This window comes from Solanum stenotomum, unplaced genomic scaffold, assembly GCF_019186545.1.
Source record: "Solanum stenotomum isolate F172 unplaced genomic scaffold, ASM1918654v1 scaffold21218, whole genome shotgun sequence".
NCBI classification, from domain to species: Eukaryota; Viridiplantae; Streptophyta; class Magnoliopsida; order Solanales; family Solanaceae; genus Solanum; species Solanum stenotomum.
This window is the reverse complement of record NW_026026429.1, coordinates 3,200-22,430: the sequence shown is the minus strand read 5'-3', so window position 1 is coordinate 22,430 and position 19,231 is coordinate 3,200. Positions and strand designations below refer to the sequence as shown.

The 19,231-nt window shown below is 36.6% G+C and overlaps 1 protein-coding gene and 1 pseudogene across 1 annotated transcript; both read left to right on the top strand.

The window, feature by feature from the left end:
* The first annotated feature begins 351 nt into the window (after positions 1-351).
* LOC125850954 (protein EPIDERMAL PATTERNING FACTOR 1) lies at positions 352-1,475 on the top strand. The gene is made up of 2 exons (XM_049530776.1): positions 352-517; positions 1,226-1,475. Exons 1-2 carry the CDS (start codon positions 412-414, stop codon positions 1,468-1,470), a joined length of 351 nt encoding a protein of 116 aa, XP_049386733.1. The 5' UTR covers positions 352-411; the 3' UTR covers positions 1,471-1,475.
* Positions 1,476-5,506: 4,031 nt separating this feature from the next.
* LOC125850949 (uncharacterized) lies at positions 5,507-6,358 on the top strand (annotated as a pseudogene).
* The last annotated feature ends 12,873 nt before the right edge of the window (positions 6,359-19,231 follow it).

Genomic DNA, 19,231 nt, shown 5'->3' with positions numbered 1-19,231 from the left:
ATTGTCTAATAATAAAAACTTCCTTCTAAATTATTTTATTAGTGATCTGATTGAGTAAATATCTTTAAGACTGTCAGTACAAGCTGAGCGATATGATTGATGTAAAATAAAATATTTTTTACACTGTCAGTGCACAGAACGAAAAATGGAAGTGTGTCAAACTGTGATTCACAGGGTTCTCAAGCCCAATGAGTGTGAATGTGCCTATTTCATGTGACCTAGCTTATTGCTATATCTCTCACTCTTGCCTGTGACTTGCTTCAATTCTTACCTCTTTTAAATATCCATGCATTTCTTTCTTTTTTCCTTCAACAAAACATTAATCTTGTTTTTTTTTCCCCTCATAACTATCAAACAACAAAGGTGATCAAAGAACTTAAGAGGAAGAAGAAGAAGAAAAACAAATTAAGGATGTATGCAATGAGGAGTTTCAAGTATATTGCAACTATGATCATTATTCTTCTTGTTTTCCTTCCAATTGTCATGAATGCAAGGCATATTCCCAAGATTAACTCATGTATGATCAACTTTTCTTTCTTCCAAGCATTCTATTTCTTAGATGATGGTTATATAACTGATAGTTATTATCTCAGAAAGTCGTAAGATTTTTTTCTTATTCAAATTTTCTTTTAAAAATGAAAAAAATTAAACGACTTTTTAAGATAATAACTAAGTACTTATTAGTTGAGTGAATATTCGAAGAATCAACTCTTTAGTTTTCTTTATCAACAAACTATTTTATAAACTTTATTGATGAATAATTGTTTTCGTCCAAATATCTACTTCCTCTATTTTATTTTATGTGACACACTTCTTCATAATGTTATCTTTTTTATACTTGCAAAGAATAGAAAGTTAAACTTTTCATTTTATCTTCAATGAATTTTTTTAATAACCACACAAATGTTATGACATGTTTAAGATCATAAGTTATAAAAGTTTTTTTCCCCTTAAATTTGTCCCCCGAAAATAAGTTCAATTCTTCTCATATAAACTACTATAAGTAGTTCATGTCAATATGATTGAAGAAAATAGTACAACTTGAAATATTGATCAGAGTTCATATAGTTTAACTTTCGAAAAACGAAACGTAACAAGTATTTAAAGGCGAATAGAGCGTATGTGATCACACTGAATATATTATTGTTATCGTAATATTTTGCATTCTCTTTACCACATAAACGTTTTGCTAATGATGCTCATTTTTTTTCTTTTTTCTTTTTAGATGAAAGACATATGGTCATGTCACCAACTAAAAAGACAACATTGGCAAGGGGAGTAATGGCAAAAAGAGCAGATACATTGCAAGTAGCAGGATCAAGATTACCAGATTGTTCTCATGCATGTGGATCATGTAAACCTTGTAGATTAGTGATGGTTAGTTTTGTTTGTTCATCATTAGAAGAAGCTGAGACTTGTCCTGTTGCTTACAAATGTATGTGTCATAACAAGTCATACCCTGTACCTTAATTAATCATTAGTTTAAAAAAAAATAACTATATGTTATGTTATCAATTTTCCAACAAATATCATATGTAACATATAGTACTTCTTAATTTCATCTAATTCCCTAGTGTAGGGTCTAATTTGTAGGATCATTTCTCCTATGTATTCAATGAGAGCTTCTTGTTTCATTTCTTTTAGTTGCAAGATACATCGATATTTTGTTAAATTTGTTAGTAAATTTCATTAAGCACCTCAACATATGATTAAGTATTTCTAATGCGAAATCTTGGAAAAGCTTTTCCACAGTATATGTTCTCAAGCACATGTGGCATAAATAAGTTAATTACATATTAATAAGTCGTAAAAACTCAGGTTTGTTTCAATTGATGTGTATGTGTATAATTAAAGGAGACACATTTTATGTGATTAACTTAATTATATATCTACGTAATAGTATTTGATAAAACAGGTAGAAACTTTTTTAAAAATATGAGCCAAGAAGAATGTCTAATAGGAAAATTTTATACAAATTTAAGGAATTATCAGTGTATTCAAGCTTATTTAATTACTTTTCTTTCTTGGACTTCTTTTATTAATATTTTGAGGCAGATTCAGCATTCGAAAATTTCGATTATCATACTATTTTTTAATATAGACGTACTATTATTATTATTATTAGGGAAAATACATAAAAAAAAAAAACCCTGAACTTGACGAAAACTTACTTTAGTACTTAAACTACACGGGTGTTTATATACCCCCCTTAACATCTTTTATGTGAATTATTTTCAACCCTCTGAACACCAGCCCAGTTGAAGGCTGGGCATTGTTACACACACGCGTTTTCATTGGTCCACGTCGCTAAGGGTTTTAAAAATATCTTACCCGTTTTATATAACTCACCCATTCCCAAAATACAACCCGACCCAATTTTAAAAAGATATCCCTAAATCTCTCTCAAATCTAAAGACCTAATCTGAAGAATAACAAGTCATTAACATGAAGGATTTGCTGAGTTTAGGTTTTCGTGAAGAAACAAAGGATTTGCGCGAAGAAACAAAGTTACCAGGTTAGTAATCTTCATTTAGATTATTGTAACATTTGACTGAGTTTAGAATTTTCGTAAAGCTTAGTTTTTTTTTATCTTTTCAGTTTGACGATGGATGTGTACTTTACCTTAAGGTTTCACCATGGTGGAAAACTACAACAAAAATCTCGTATTAAGTATGAAGGAGGTATTGTCACTGATTGCTTTGATGTAGATGTTGATAAATTGTCCTACTTTGAATTTGTTAATATAGTTAAAGAAATTGGCTATAACTGTTCTGCGTGTGTTGTTTATATTAAACCACATAAATGTCGACGTGTTTTTGAAGTTAAAAGTGATAGAGATATTATGGGTATTGTACATCAATTAAAAAATGGAGATATTGTTGAACTTTATGTGACTCATTTAGTTGAAGAAGCTGTTGTGCCCCCCTCCCCCCGAAATTGGATATCTAAATGATGTGGGTGGGGAATCTAATGCTACTTTTGATAAGGAATCTAGTCAAACTTTTGAGGATAGCGAAGGTTTAGGATTTGAAAAGGCTGCACAACATGTACAACCTAAAGAACCTATTGTGGATGAAGTGTTGGGTAGGACTTCTGCTAGTGTTGGAGAGGACTTGGGTAGGGCTTCTACTGGTGTTGAAGAGGACTTGGGTAGGGCTTTTGTTAGTGTTGGAGAGGACTTGGATGGTACTTCTGTTAGTGTTGGAGAAGACTTGGGTGGTACTTCTTCTTCTGCTGCTGCATCTGATATTCCAAAAGTTGGGTCTGATTGGGAAAGTGAAATAGAAGCAAGTGATGATTCAGACAATGCAGATTTGTCTGATGAATGAGAAGATGAGTATGGTAGTGATGTTCATGAGGAGGTTATAAATCTTAGGAAAGAGAAAAGAGCTGCTAAAATAAAAAAAATAAAAGGGCCCTAGATCTGAGGAGTTGATTTAGGAAAATAAAAAGAGTTGATTTGGGATATGATGAATATTTATCCAAGAACAAACTACTTTTGAGGGTAAGATAGCTGGAGATGAGCCCTACTTTGATTCAGATGAAGCTGTTAGTTTTGAAATAGATATTGATGAAGATGTTAATAAGGAAGATGAAGTTAAACAACCTATAAGAAAACAAAGAAAAACAAGAACAAAAAGAAATAAAAAGAAAGTTGTATTTGATCCTACCTATCAATTAATAGTTTGGGAGACTGGTCTTGCTTTTGAAAGTGTTAAGCAGTTTAGAGAAGCTATTACTAGATATGCAGTTCAAGAACATGTTGAATTAGATAAATATGTTAATGATGCAACTAGAGTAAGGGTAAAGTGTACCGCTGGTTGTCCATGGTTGTTGTTCGGAAGTATTGATTCAAGAACAGGAGATTTTGTGGTGAAGAATTATAATCCAATACATAAATGCATTGGCACAACCAAAAATAAATTGGTGAATTCAAAGTACATATCAGAAAGCTACAAGGATAGAATTATTTCTGAACCTGGCATTAGAGTTTTTCAGTTTTAAATTTTAGTGAAGAAAGCGTTGAATGTGTATGTAAGGAGGACTGTACCAAGGAAAGCTAAAAACATTGTGTTGAAACAAATTATGGGTGATCATGTGGAAGAGTTTAAAAGAATTTTAGATTATAGAGATGAGATCTTAAAGACTAATCCAAGCAGCACATGTGTGGTGAGACTTAGTGAAGAAACTTTTGAAGGCAGCAGAAAAATGTTTCAATCATTTTACATATGCTTTGATGCTTTTAAGAAGGCATTCAAAGCTGGAGCTAGAAGATGTATAGGATTTGATGGTTGTTTCTTGAAAGGTATTTCTAAAGGTCAATTACTTGTGGTTCTTTGTAAGAATGGGAACAATCAAATGCTACCACTAGCATGAGCAATTGTTGAGGTTGAAAACACATTCACTTGGAAATGGTTTATCAAGCTTGTAAGACATGATCTTGAGCTAGGAGATGGAACATAATTGACAACCATTACTGATATACAGAAGGTATTTTTATTTTTCTTTTTAATTAATTTATTTATTTTCTTTTTCATTTATTCATTAAGTTAGATCTCATGTTATTCTAACTGTTGTTGTTAAACGGTCTTGACAAAGCTATTCAAGATCTTCTGCCAAATGCAGAACATAAAATGTGTGCAAGACATGTTCTAGCCAACTGATCTAAGAAGTGGAAAGGCATTGAAAGAAGAAATTGTTTTTGGAGATGTGCCAAATCTACATATGAACAAGAATTGGAAAGAAATTTGGATCATATGGAGAAGTTAGGCACTGAAATATGTGATGACTTATTGTGGTACAATATAGAGAGGTGGTCTAAATTATACTTTAAGTTTTTCAGCTGTTATGATAATGTTGACAACAACATGGCTAAAAGCTTTAATTCATGGATTTTGGGGCCAAGACACAAAACGATCATCATAATGCTTGAAGAAATAAAGATCAAAGTGATAAGAAGAATAGGACAATTGAGGGAGTTCTGTGATACTTGGATAACAAACATATCGCCAATGGCCCTAAAGGTATTGACAGAGAACACAACAAAGTCAATGAAGTGTAACCTTGAATGGAATGGTAAATATGGTTTTGAGGTTAAAGACAGCTGGGGTAACACATTTGTTGTGAATCTAGGCAATCAAACATGTACTTGTAGATCTTGGATGCTAAGAGGTATACCTTGTTGCCATGTTATAGCTGCACTTCATTTTAGAAAATTGGAGCCCATTAACTATGTTGCACATTGGTATAGCAAGGAGACTTATCTCAAGGTCTATGGTCACTACATTCAACCAATTACTAACATGAAAATGTGGCCACAGTCGACCAACCATTCTGTTATACCACATTATAAAAACGCTACCAGAAAGGCCTAGAAAGTGTAGGAGAAAGGAGCAGAATAAAAACAAAACAGGAAAATTGTCCAAGAAAGGTGTTGAGATGACCTGCAGTCTTTGTCATGAAAAGGGTCATAATAAGAGGGGTTGTCATTTGAATAATCAAGCTAATGGAGGCAGAGGAAGAGGAAAGGGGAGAGGATGTGAGACTAGTTCAGCAAGGTCAAGTGTTGGTTCTTCTAAAGCACCAACTGAATCACAATCAAGCACAAAGAGAGGAAGAGGTCCCAAGATGTTCTACAAAATAGGTAATGTTTATAATAATTCATTTAGTTGTTAATTTACATCTTAATCAGTCTAATATTTTTGTTGATCAACATATGTTATAGGCCAGTGCTACTGGAAGGGGAAGAGGAACTGCAACTGGAAATGGAACAGGGATTGGTGTTGCTGCTGATGGTTCTGGTGCCACTTGAAGGGGAAGAGGAACTGGAACTGGTTTAGCTGGAAGGGGAAGAGGAACTACAACTGGTGTAGCTGGAAGGGGAAGAGGAATTGATGTAGCTGTTACTGCTACTGATGTTCATACTGCTACTAGAGGAGAGAAGAGGCCAAAAATGGTTGGAATAGGGATACTACATACACAGAGTGGTTTTACAATCCACAATGTAAGTTGTCTTAATTATTTACACACTTTTCAATTTTAACTTATGAAGCATCTAAGACAACATATTTTTGTGAATCTTTCCTGGAATGCCTATGAACTCTTCAATAGTGACTGGAAATCTTGGGCATCATAAATCAAGATCAGGCTTAAAATGGAAAGGAAAGGTTATTGTAACTCAACAAGGTCTTCAAGAGATGAGAGAAAACAAAAGAATGAGAACAAGGTCCAATACTGCTGAAGTTTGATATGGAGATTGCTTTAGTTTGATATTTTAGTTGTTTTTGGAACAATTATGCAGTTGTGACTGCATTAGTTTGATCTGTTTGTTTTTGAAACAATTATGTTGCAGCTGTGACTGCATTAGTTTGATCTATGTTTGTTTTTGAAACAATTATACAGTTGTGATTGCATTAGTTTGATATTTTAGTTGTCTCTTTTTGAAACAATTATGCAGCCAGTTTTGCATTACTTTTATGTGTACAATTATGCAATTATGACTGCAATTTAGCGAATGCAGTTGTAAATAAAACACAAACAAATACACAAACCACCAAATTACATTAAGAGAATAAGAAGAACTCATTACAAAAGAGTCTTGCACCTAATTAGTTACAACATAAATAGTGCTACACTACACCAACATTGATCTCACTACACCAACAACTTAAGGTAACTTCATTGAACCTTTCTTCATATATATCACCCAAAACCAATAGCTTATAGCTATAACCACAACACAACAACAAGCTACAACAAAAAAGAGCACATTCTGCCATGTTCTTCTCCATTTATTTTGCATTACTTTCATCTTCTCAACCTCTTCTTGCAACATTTTCAATTTCATACCTAGACAATCATCTTCTTGTTTGAAATCTCCCGGCTTGTCAACTTCTTCAGTAATCTCAACCAATTCAAATGCAGTGACTGAGGTTTGAGAGGATTCTAATATATTCTCAAGCTCACCCAATTTCTGTATTAGTTTAGGAATCACAAATTTCGACCTCGGATCAATATTTTCTTTGTCCTTCCAACACCTAAAGTTGCAAGATCTAGGACCCTTCAATAATGAAAAAGGATGAAGGAATTAGTGGTTAATCAAATTCTTAATCGGCTAAAAAAATTTAAACAAAAATGATCTTTACCCCATAATAAGGACATGACCAATATCTTCTTTTGGGGTTATTTGAAGTCCAAGATGTTTTCAAACGCACCACAAGTCCATGATTACAATAAATTTTTTTCTTCGTAGTATAATCATCTTCTTCCATACAAAGATTTGTCAAATTAATTGATCGCATTGTGTGCTACAATTTTGTGCAAGAAGTAACGAGAATCTGAAAAAAACAGAAAATAAGAAAAAGGGAGGAGAGAAAAATCAAAATAATAGATGAAGAAGAATAGGTTTGAATCTTACATTTTGAAGAACAATTCCTTTAAACATTCAACTTTTAGGTTTGAAGAGCTAAGATTTGAGAAAAATAATGAATTAGGTCACCATTTTTTGGATGATTGGGTTGGTGAGGGAGAAGAGGTATTTAGGGTTCTTCAAAAGTGAAGATTGTTCTTCAAATGGGTAATGGGTCGGATATTACCGTTGGAGGGGCAAATTTAATTTTTAAAAAATGTTAAAAGATGACTAACGCGCTGTTCTAAGTTGTAACAACACGCACACAAGGCTGGTGTTTGGAGGGTTGAAAATAATTCACATAAAAGATGTTAAGGGAGGTATATAAACACCCGCGTAGTTTAAGTACTAAAGTAAGTTTTCGTGTCAAGTTCAGGAGTTTTTTTTTTAATGTATTTTCCCTTATTATTATTATTATTATTATTATTATTATTATCATCATCTTGGAATTAGAGGTAGACCAAAATTTCTTCACTTTGGTGTTGCGTCTTTCAATGTTCTCTTGAGTTATATTCAATATTGATTTGTATTCAATTATATATAGTATGATATAAAATCACAAAGACAATACTCGGAAGGAATTAATTCCTTTTGAGTACTATTTTTGTGATTTAATATCATACTATATATTTGAATACAAATTAAATTTTGTAAGAATTATTATCGTGTGATTATTAAGAGATAACGAGTTAAAGTCATAACAATAATCTCTCGAAGAAATGCAAGTTGTTAAATATTCTTGGCAAATCATATTTGAGTTATTATCTAGATTATATATAAAAAAATTTAATATAATGTATTTTTTATCATGTAACGTTGCGAAAAAAAATAGATACGAAAAACTCAATTAGTATTTTTCTTGAAAACATTTTCGTACCAAACACATATTCCACAATATACGTTAAAATTATTGAAATTCTGTCGAACTCGTAATTAAAGAGGTGGGCTCACCTTAATTATTTGTGAGCCACGTTGCTTAGTCATGTATAGTAATACTACAAGTTCTATATATACATAACAACTTTATCAAACTTGAGTATATCCTTTTAACAAACTTTAGTAAGTGAACAAATAAAAGGCAAAAATGGGAGAAATTAATTCAATGAATGAAGAAGAAATAATAATGCTAAATGCTCAAGTAGAAATATCAAAATATATGTTTGCTTTTGTAGATTCAATGGCCATAAAATGTGCAGTGGAACTTCGTATTGCTGGTATTATTCATTCTTATAATGACCAAAAAATCACTTTGTCACAAATAGCCACAAATATCGACTGTTCATCATCTCCACATATGAATTATCTTTTTCGTATCATGAGACTCCTCGTTCGTCGAAAAATATTCACTGCATCTACCTCTCAGGTAAATTTCCGTTATTTTTATTTATATATGGATCTGATTAGATCTGAATTCGCACGCATGATGATAGTAATTGATAAATTTACTCTTATTTATTTTTAATCTTTTATTTTTTAGTTAACATATCAATCTCTCTCCAATAAGCGCACTCTATAAATGCTAGGAGTAGAACTAGAGAAACAAAATTGTTAGTTCTTTATAGTGTTTTCCCAACAAAGTAAACTGGAACATCTAATTTTAGCATATATGATCAGTAAATTATAAAATCGAAGGGAGAGTTTGTTAATACTTAGAAGCTACTAGAAAATATCAATTATAGTATACTTAGTTTCAGCTTATTATAGTTTGTACATTGTGTATTTATATGGAACTTAGAATATTGAACAGAAAGAGGACTCTACACAGATGAAATAAAAGATTTCTTTCTCTCTCTCCATTCCACCGACTCCATGGAAAGATATCTCGATTTCTCTTCCGAATTTGAAGTGTAACATGGTATCAAAGCAGGTGACTGTGCAAATCTTCACCTCAGCTTTCGAGCGATGCTACCCTTGCTACGATTTTTTTTCAATTTTTTTTGGAGTTCCACCATACCACAGATGAGAAGTTAGGGTTTCAGGCTACTATTGATTTCTAGATGACGATGAAGGTTTTCTGATCTGCTGCAGAATATTTTATTCCGTTGCTGAAGTGTTTTGGTATTGTGTTCCTCTTCATTGATCAATTTTTCCTAGTTTATTTGTTTGCGAAATGCCAGATTCTCCACCTACTGCTGCTAGTGCGTCGACAGGAGGCTTTACTCCTTTCACGGTCGATTCTTCGCATCCATATTTTTTGCATCCTTCTGATAGCCCAGGCACAATCTTAGTCACTACTAAGTTCAATGGCACTGGGTATGGGAGTTGGAGGAGGAGCATGTTGATAGGACTCTCTTGTAAGAACAAATTAGGGCTTATTAATGGAACCCTACATAGACCAGCTCCAAATACTCCTCTTTTCGAGCCATGGACAAGGGCAAATGATATGGTCCTTGCTTGGTTGTTGAATAGTCTTGAACTTGAGATTAGGGAGAGTGTTATGTACACCGATTTTGCAGATAAGCTGTGGTTAGATATCGAGAGGAGATATGGTCAGGCGAATGGGACTAAAGTCCATCAGATTAGGAAAGAGATTGCTTCCATTACCCAAGGGTCTTCAAATATTGCTTCCTATTTTTCCAAAATCAAGAAATTATGGAATGAACTTGCATATTCACTTACATATCCTGATTGCACATGTGGTTGCAAAAAAGTTTTTCAACAGATGGAAGAGGAACAAAGATTACATCAGTTGTTGATGGGTTTAAATGAGGTTTATTCAGGAGTCAGGAGAAACATTTTGATGCTTAAACCACTTCCTGATGTGGATACTGCCTATTCTATGCTGATTAATGATGAGAGTCAGCTTGAAGCGCATACTGTGACTCCCTCTTTTAACACAGATGCTGCTTCTTTTTCAGCTGGGGTACACAGACCCCCTTATCCTCCTAGGCCTCAATATCCACAGAAGGTGAATTTTGACAACAAAAGGAACAATTTGTTCTGTCGCTATTGCAAGAAACCTGGTCATGTTATTGGAAATTGTAGGAAGCTTCACTATCAGAATTCTTCTCAGCCTAACCAGCATAATTCTCACAACAACACCCCTGCAACTTCCACTTCGTATAGGAGGTCTGCTGTTGCTTGTGTTCAGGGTGTTGATTCACACTCTGATGCGAAGTCTGAGGTTTCAGGGAAGTCGAATCAAGCTACTGCTTCTAATGTGGCTCCATTTTCACCAGATCAGTTGACTCACATGATGAATATGTTACAGCAGATGAAGAATACGTACCTTGACCAGAACGGAACTGACTCTGCCATCTATGCAGGTTTAGTGAGCACTTTTGATTTTAGAAATTGTTGTTTTCTTGCTTGCCACATGTCTAGGATAGTTGATAATCCTTGGATCATAGACTCAGGTGCTAGTAATCACATGACCCCGATTAAATCTTTCCTCACTGACATCACTCCTCTTCCTATCCCTTATCTCATTACTTTGCCTAATGGTTATATGGTGAAAGTTACTTGTACTGGAACACTTACTCTGTCCCCTGACTTAGTGTTAACAAATGTTCTTTATGTGCCTTCTTTTCAGTATAACTTGATTTCTGTACACAAGTTATTAGTCCAATTCAATTGTGGAGCTTACTTCACTACTTCTACTTGTGTTCTACAGGGCCCTTCTCTGAAGAGGCCACTGGAGCTTGGTAAAGTGTCTCAAGGGCTCTACATTCTGCATCCCAAGTCTCTTCCTACTTCCCATTATGTAAATTCCATTGCGGCTACTACTTGTGTTGATAATAAAGCTGCTGCTACTTCTACTACCTCTATTGACAATAACACTACTGTTTCTTTAAATAACCATATTGTTTCTGATTCTGTTTCAATGTCTACATGCATGCCTTCTTTTGTTTGTTCTTCTATTCAGAGTGATCTTGCTTTACTTTGGCATTTGAGATTAGGCCATATGTCGTATCATAAGATGAAATCCATTGCTGATATAAATGCTCAATTACCTAAGAAACAAGACTTCATTTGTAAAGTGTGTCCTATGGCTAGACAACAAAGACTAGCATTTCCTGAAAGTTCCATCAAAACATCATGCCCTTTTCAGCTCATTCACATTGATCTTTGGGGACCCTACCACACCCAAACTTACAATGGCTATAAACATTTTCTTACCATAGTGGATGATTTTTCTAGAGCGACTTGACACACTTACTGTCTACTAAGTCAAATGCTTTTTCCCTTATCAAAGCTTTCATCCTTATGGTTCAGACTCAATTTCATACTAGAATTCAAACTCTAAGATCTGACAATGCTTTTGAGTTGGGTTCTAGCACTGAAGCATCTTCTTTCTTTTCTTCTTTTGGCATTGTTCATCAAACATCTACTCCTCATACCCCACAACAAAATGGTGTTGTGGAAAGGAAACACAAACACTTATTAGAGACTGCTCGCTCTTTGTTATTTCAATCCAAACTTCCTCTCAAATATTGGGGTGAGTGTGTCCTCACTGCTACTTATCTTATTAACAGATTCTCTTCACCTTTGTTACAAAATAACACCCCTTATGGTCTCTTATATAATACTTCTCCATCCTACTCACACCTCAAACCATTTGGTTGTCTTAGTTTTGCTGCAGTCCCTAAGCCTTATAGGGATAAGTTTAAATCTAGATCCATCACTTGTGCTTTTCTTGGTTATAGCATGACCAAAAAGGCATTTAAACTCCTTGATTTGGACAAGCAGACAATTTTCTTTTCCAGAGATGTCATGTTTCATGAGACCACCTTTCCTTACTCTTCTTCTTCTTCTTCTCCTTCTATGTTTCCTCCTCCTCCACCAGTTGTTTCTGATTATTTTATTCCCTTCCCCACTGCTCCTGTTAATCTTCCTCTATCTCCTGATCCTGATATTCCTCCCGGCCCTTCATTTTCTACTGCTACTCCTGCTGTCTCCCCTGCTCCTGCTCCTGTAACTTTGAGAAGATCATCTAGGATCTCAGTTCCACCTCCTCATTTGCAACACTATTATTGTTATAGTGCTTCTACATCCAAGGCTATCTCTATTCCTATTGACACTGATTTGCATGAGCCCCAGTTCTATCATCAGGCTGTTTCCAGTCCTGCTTGGCAGGAAGCTATGGTTAAGGAGTTTGAGGCCTTGCAGGCAAATAACAATTGGACTATTGTCCCTCTTCCTCCTGGTAAGAAGGCTATTTCATCTAAATGGGTGTACAAGATTAAGCAGAAGGCTGATGGTACCATTGAGAGATACAAAGCTAGACTAGTGATTAGGGGTGATACCCAACAAGAAGGAGTTGACTTTACCGACACTTTTTCCCCAGTTGTGAAACTGAACACCATTAAATGTCTCTTGACTGTTGCTGTTAAGAATGGTTGGGTGGTCCATCAGTTAGATGTTAACAATGCATTTTTGCATGGGGATCTTGAAGAAGAGGTTTTTATGAAAGTACCTCTTGGTTTGCAAGTTCCTCATCCTGATTCTGTCTCTTCTACTTTAGTATGCAAGCTCAATAAATCTCTTTATGGATTACGACAGGCTTCTCGGCAATGGTATGCCAAACTTTCTTCTGCTTTGTTGTCCAAGGGTTTCCGTTCTAGCAAGAATGATTATTCTTTATTTCTTAAGTCTGAGAACCAGTCCTTCACTGCTGTGGCTGTCTATGTTGACGATATTCTTATTACTGGGAATGACAAGGTAGAGATTGCTTCCCTCAAATCTTTTCTGGATGATCAGTTTAAGAACAAAGATTTGGGTGAGGCGCATTACTTTTTGGGTTTACAATTAATCAGATTTCCCGATGGTTTCTTGGTTACTCAACAGAAGTTTCTTACTGATCTCTTACATGAGTTTGATTATGTTGCTGTCAGTCCTGTATCTTCTCCTTTGGATTGCCATATTAAGCTTGCGAATGACTCGGGGGATCCTCTACCTGATCCATCTTTGTATCGAAAACTTGTGGGCAAACTGAACTTCCTCCAGCATACAAGGCCTGATATCTCTTTCAGTGTCCAACACTTGAGTCAGTTTATGTCCCAGCCTCGGGTCCCTCATTATGATGCTGCTCTACATGTGCTTCGATATATGGCTGGCACCCCTGATTTGGGTCTTTTCTTCAACAGTTCTCCTTGCTATTCTCTTGAAGGTTATTGTGATTCTGATTGGGCTAGTTGTTCGTCTAGTCGCAAGTCCGTTAGTGGTTATCTCTTACTTCTAGGTGGTTGCCCTGTCTCTTAGAAGTCGAAAAAACAACCCATCATTGCCCTATCTTCGGCAGAGGCTGAATATAGAGCCCTTCGCCAATTGGTTGCAGAAATTGTTTGGCTTGTTCGTTTATTAACAGAGTTGTGTATTCCTTCTGTTGCCCCTGTTGCTGTGTTCTGTGACAACACCTCTGCCATTCACATTGCTAAGAACCCTGTGTTCCATGAACGGACAAAGCATATAGAGGTTGATTGCCATTTTGTCTGTGATGTTCTTCATGATGGTCTCATATCCCTTCATAGCATTTCCAGTGGCTCACAGGTTGCTGATGTCTTAACTAAGTCTCTTCCAAGTGTTCTTCATCGTACTTTTTACTCCAAGCTTGGTCTGGTTTCCCATTCCAACTTGCGAGGGGCTGTTAATACTTAGAAGCTACTAGAAAATATCAATTATAGTATACTTAGTTTCAGCTTATTATAGTTTGTACATTGTGTATATATATGGAACTTAGCATATTGAATAGAAAGAGGACTCTACACAGATGAAATAAAAGATTTCTTTCTCTCTCTCCATTCCACCGACTCCATGGAAAGATATCTCGATTTCTCTTTCGAATTTGAAGTGTAACAGGGCTTGGGAGGGTAAAGTGCACCCAGACCTTACCTCTTACCTTAGAAGTAGAGAGGCTGATACCGATAGACCTTTGGCTCAAGGAAAACCAGTCCAGAAAAAGGAGAAACGGTCTAACAGACGTATAAGAAACATCATATAACATCAAAAACAACAAATAGTAACAGAACAAAAACTACAATACAACAATATGATAATAGAGGTACAAGGAACAACAAAGAGTAACGAAAATCAAAAGACAATAGAGGTACAATAAACAACAAAGAGTAACAAAAATCAAAGGACAAGAAACTAATGAAATAATACCATGAGTACTAATATGAATGGATTGCGAGACAACAAACTGCTACCTACTTATCAACCACAACTCTTTTTTAAGAAAACAAAAAGTCGGCGCCCTAGGGTTCTTCTACCTGATGATAACTTTAGGTTTTGCTCCTTAGACGTCAGCAATACCAAATACAACTACAAATCCATCAGAACCAAAAAAAAGAATAGAGAGAGAAGTCTGAATACAGATTTTACCTTATATAAAATGAAGTTTGAATTACAGAATTCAGGTGATCCACTGATCTTGTCATTGTATCCCTTTGCTAACATTTCAATGGAAGAAGTAGGGGTGACAAAGTATCCTTAACTGCTGTTATGTAGGAAGCTTGCTGACAAAGTTGCAGCTGTGCGTTACTATGTGATGGTTCCTGATTTTCTTTTTGGGGATCCTTACAATCCTGAAAATACAGAGAAGCCTATACAAGTCTGGTTACAATCACATGGAACAGTATGCCTTCTGATTGATTTCTTCTTGTAATATTGCCATAGATTTCCATCCATTTACTTGATACTGCTTGGGAATGCTATTGTGCAACATTAATATTATCGGGCTCACCGCCGTGACATTCATTTTTTCGTTTGTTCTGCTAGGATAAAGGATTTGAAGATGCAAAGCAGGTTATTGCAGCTTTAAAAGATAAAGGCATATCTGCAATTGGAGCGGCAGGGTTTTGCTGGGGTGGTATGTTGTTCAGCTTTCTCTTTTAGGATCTTTCATCCCTTGCTTGCGTAGGATGTATAGGGTCAATTTCTTTTAGTTGTCTAAGATTCTGACCTTCTGTTTTCTTAACAGGCAAGGTGGTTGTTGAACTAGCCAAGTTTGACAACATTCAAGCTGCAGTGTTATTGCACTCATCATTTGTCTCTGTGGATTATATTGTAACATCCGACAATTTGAAATAACTATAGAGAAGCTGGAAATCGGAAATAGTCATTTTTGGAAGGAATTAAAAATCTGGAAATTTGGTTAAAGTTTGGGAAAAAGTGAGTTTTTGGCCAACTTTGAGCAGTCATAAATCCTAGATCAGGATGAGTTAGGAGTATTTCCAGTTATTTTTGGAAATCCCTTGGAATGATCTTTCCAACGCCACTGAGTTTGCTCGATTCCGAGTTCGTATGAGCGAGTTATGCCCTTTGAAAGTTGGGCAGTTGGCAGGGAATCCGTCCGGAAATTTTAAGGGCATTTTGGTCTTTTCCCTAGCTATTTCTTTTGGGGTTACATTGTGTGTTAGGCTGATTTTTGGATCATCTTGTCCCATTTTAAAGAGTGAGAGCTAGGGCTTGAGAGTGAAATGGAGAAGAAGAGGAGAAAGAGAAGAGCAAGCAAGGATTTTCGTCAAGGATCGTCGTGGATATCGTCGAGGGTGATCCCTACTAGGTATGTGAGTTCATAGTGTTGGGTTGATCCTTTCTCCCACACACCAAACTCGTTTTATTTTCGAGAAAAGCTTGGTTGGGTTGTTGAAATTGTTGGTTTGTGTTGTTGAAGTTGTTGGTTGTGTTGTTGGAAGTTCTTGTTGGTTTAGTACATGATTTGATTGTGTTTTTGAGTTAAATCTCTTGTATGTTGAGGGATTTTATGATCCTTAGTGTTTGGAGTTGAAACCCTTGGGGCACCGCGCCTAGCAGAGCGCCAGCAGGTCCCTTTTGAGCTTCAAGGGCTGGCGCTCCGCGCCTTGCAGAGCGCCAAGGACGCCAAGTTCCCCCATTCTTTTCATACTTTCTCATGCATGTTCCTAGGTATTGTACCTATTTTTCCTAGTTGTTTCCAACACTCCAAGGTACTTCAAGGCATAATTCAATTCAAGGCGAGTTGGTATCAAGTTAAGGTGAAGTTAGAGACAAGTCAAGCAAAGTTAAGAAGTTAGTTCAAGCAAGTCTCTAAAGCTTTTCAAGAGTCGTTATTAAACGTTTTACCTTCGTTTTAAGGTTCAAGTTTCAAGTCGAGTAAAGAGTATAGAGTTCAAGCCAAGTGAAGAGTCTCAAGTTTCAAGTTAAGTCAAGAGCATAAAGTCGAGTCCATTTTCTCAAAAGTTATTAGGGAACTATGTATTTCCCGAAGAAGTTTCTAAATGTTTCTTTTTACATTTGAGTAAGAAAGGAACATCGATTCCAAGTGAGCCTTTGGGCTAGATTTTGAGCAATTATCTCAAACTAAAGAAAGATGTGTTTGAAATACTTATGATCTAAAGTATATTTTTCGGAGTAGTCTTGAGAACCGAGTTGGGGACACGAGTTCATATTAACTCAACTCTCCATAAGAACCATGCGGCCAACATAGGATTTTTTCGGGTCATACTTTTTAGATGATCACGAAAGTTAAGCTAGTGGATCCACTTAGTAAAGATAGCTTCCTATATCACGACCAGGTATAGGATGACCCTTGGGCAACGTGAGGTAAAACGTTGTACCACCACTAGGGCTCATAGTGGTGGTTGTCGGTTAAAGAATCTCCCACTAAAGTTATATTATTTCTATATAAGTAAAGTTAAGTTTGTTATTGTTTTATCATTAATGAGCCAAGTTGTTTACGCTATCTTTCAAGCTTTGTATACTTCATATGTCTTATTGCTTTATATATTGATTTCAGTTATTTATGAGTCGAACAGAGGTAAGGTAAGTGTTCTCTTGTACTATATTCAAGCTTAAGTTGTGGTTTAGCTTTCCAACTCGCATACTCGTACATTCAATGTACTGATGCCAGTTGTCCTGCATCTTATGGTGATGCAGATACAGGTACCCCGGATCAGCATCTAGCACGTCGTTGATCCTGAGCCTGCTTGCATTCCAGAGGACTCAATCATTTTGTGTTCTTAGTTTTGTTTTATTAGGGTGTTGCGGGGTCTGTCCCAACATCCATCTCAGTATTTTAGAGGCTTCATAGACAGTCAGTCAGTTAGTTTTGATTCTCTCACCTATGTATATATGTAAATATTCTATTTTGAGACTCGAGTTGCCTTTTTGGCCAAATTTTATCAGTTGGGTTGTTTTATGACCTTGCATTGCATAAAGTTATTCTGTTGAGTTATGTTTCCGCTGAGTTAAGAAAGCCAGGCCAAGGGTTCGCTTGGGGGCCAACAATGGTCTTCGAGTGCCGGCCACGTCTAGGGTGTAGGCTCGGGGCGTGACAAACTTGGTATCAGAGCACAGAATTCAAGAGTCCTAGGGAGTCTATGAAGCCGTGTCTGTAGAGTCCTAGTTATCGGTGTGAAGCGCGCCACATCTATAATTGGGAGGCTACAACATTTAGGAAGATTTCTCACTTCTTTCACACTCATCTCGTGCGTTAGAGTTGATTTCTAAAAAGTTTCTTTTTAATCCGTGCTTGCGCGTGTTTCAGATAATCATGCCTCCACGAAGAGTTGGTAGAGGGCGTCTTCCTAGACGTTATGTTGATGAGCAAGAGTTAACTTATGCCCCGGGAGCACTACCACAAGGGGAAGTTTCTAATGCCGAGTTCAGAGAGGTAATTAGAATTCTGAGTCATGCTGTAACTAATCAGATTGGTCAGCAGAGGGGAGCTCGACATGAAGGAGCTGACACTTCCAGGATTCGTGAGTTCTTGGGGATGAATCCCCCGAGTTTCATGGGTTCGAGTACTACTGAGGATCTAGAGAACTTCATTAAGGAATTGAAGAAGATTTTTGATGTGATGCATATGGTAGATACTGAACGAGTTGAACTAGCTGCATATCAATTGAAAGATATTGCTAGAAGTTGGTTCGACCAGTGGAAAAAGGGCAGAGCTGAGAATGCACCACCTCCGAGTTGGGCCTATTTTGAGGAAGCTTTCTTGGGGCATTTCTTTCCTTGAGAATTGAGAGAGGCCAAGGTACGTGAGTTCCTCACACTTAAGCAGGAGTCTTTGAGTGTTCAAGAGTACAGTCTGAAGTTCACACAACTATCCCGCTATGCTGCGGTGATGGTTGCGGACATGAGAAATAGAATGAGTTTGTTTATTGCTGGGCTGTCTCGGTTGTCAAGTAAGGAAGGTAGGGCTGCAATGCTTATCGGGGACATGGACATATCAAGGTTGATGGTCTACGTGTAGCAAGTTGATGAAGAGAAGCTGAGAGACAGAGAAGAGTTCAGAAATAAGAAAGCTAAGACCGGTAGTGAGTTCGGGCAGCAGAAAGGATATTCAAACCGTTCCTCCTTTCAGCAAAGGAAAAAGAGACCTGCTCCATCATCTGCTAGAGAACCTGCACCCCGATACAAAGGGGAATTTAATGGCCAGAATTCGAAGGACTTCAAGGCTAGACCAGCACAATCTTCATGTAGTGTGGCACAAGGAGGTAGTTTGTTTCCTGCATGTGCTAGGTGTGGTAGAGTCCATCCAGAGAAGTGTCGTCAGGGCCAGACAGGTTGCTTTAAGTGTGGGCAAGAGGGTCACTTTATGAAGGAGTGCCCTAAGAATAAGCAAGGTAGTGAAAATTTGGGCAGTAGGGCCCAATCTTCTTCAGTTGCTCCCCCAGACAGGACGGCACCTAGAGGAGCTACTTCTAGTACGGGCGGAGGAGCAAACCGCCTTTATGCAATCACCAGTCGCCATGAGCAAGGAATTCTCCTAATGTTGTCACTGGTATGATCAAAGTCTTTGCTTTTGATGTGTATGCTTTGCTAGATCCAGGAGCAAGTTTATCTTTTGTAACTCCTTATGTTGCAAATAAGCTTGAGGTTCTTCCTGAAAGACTT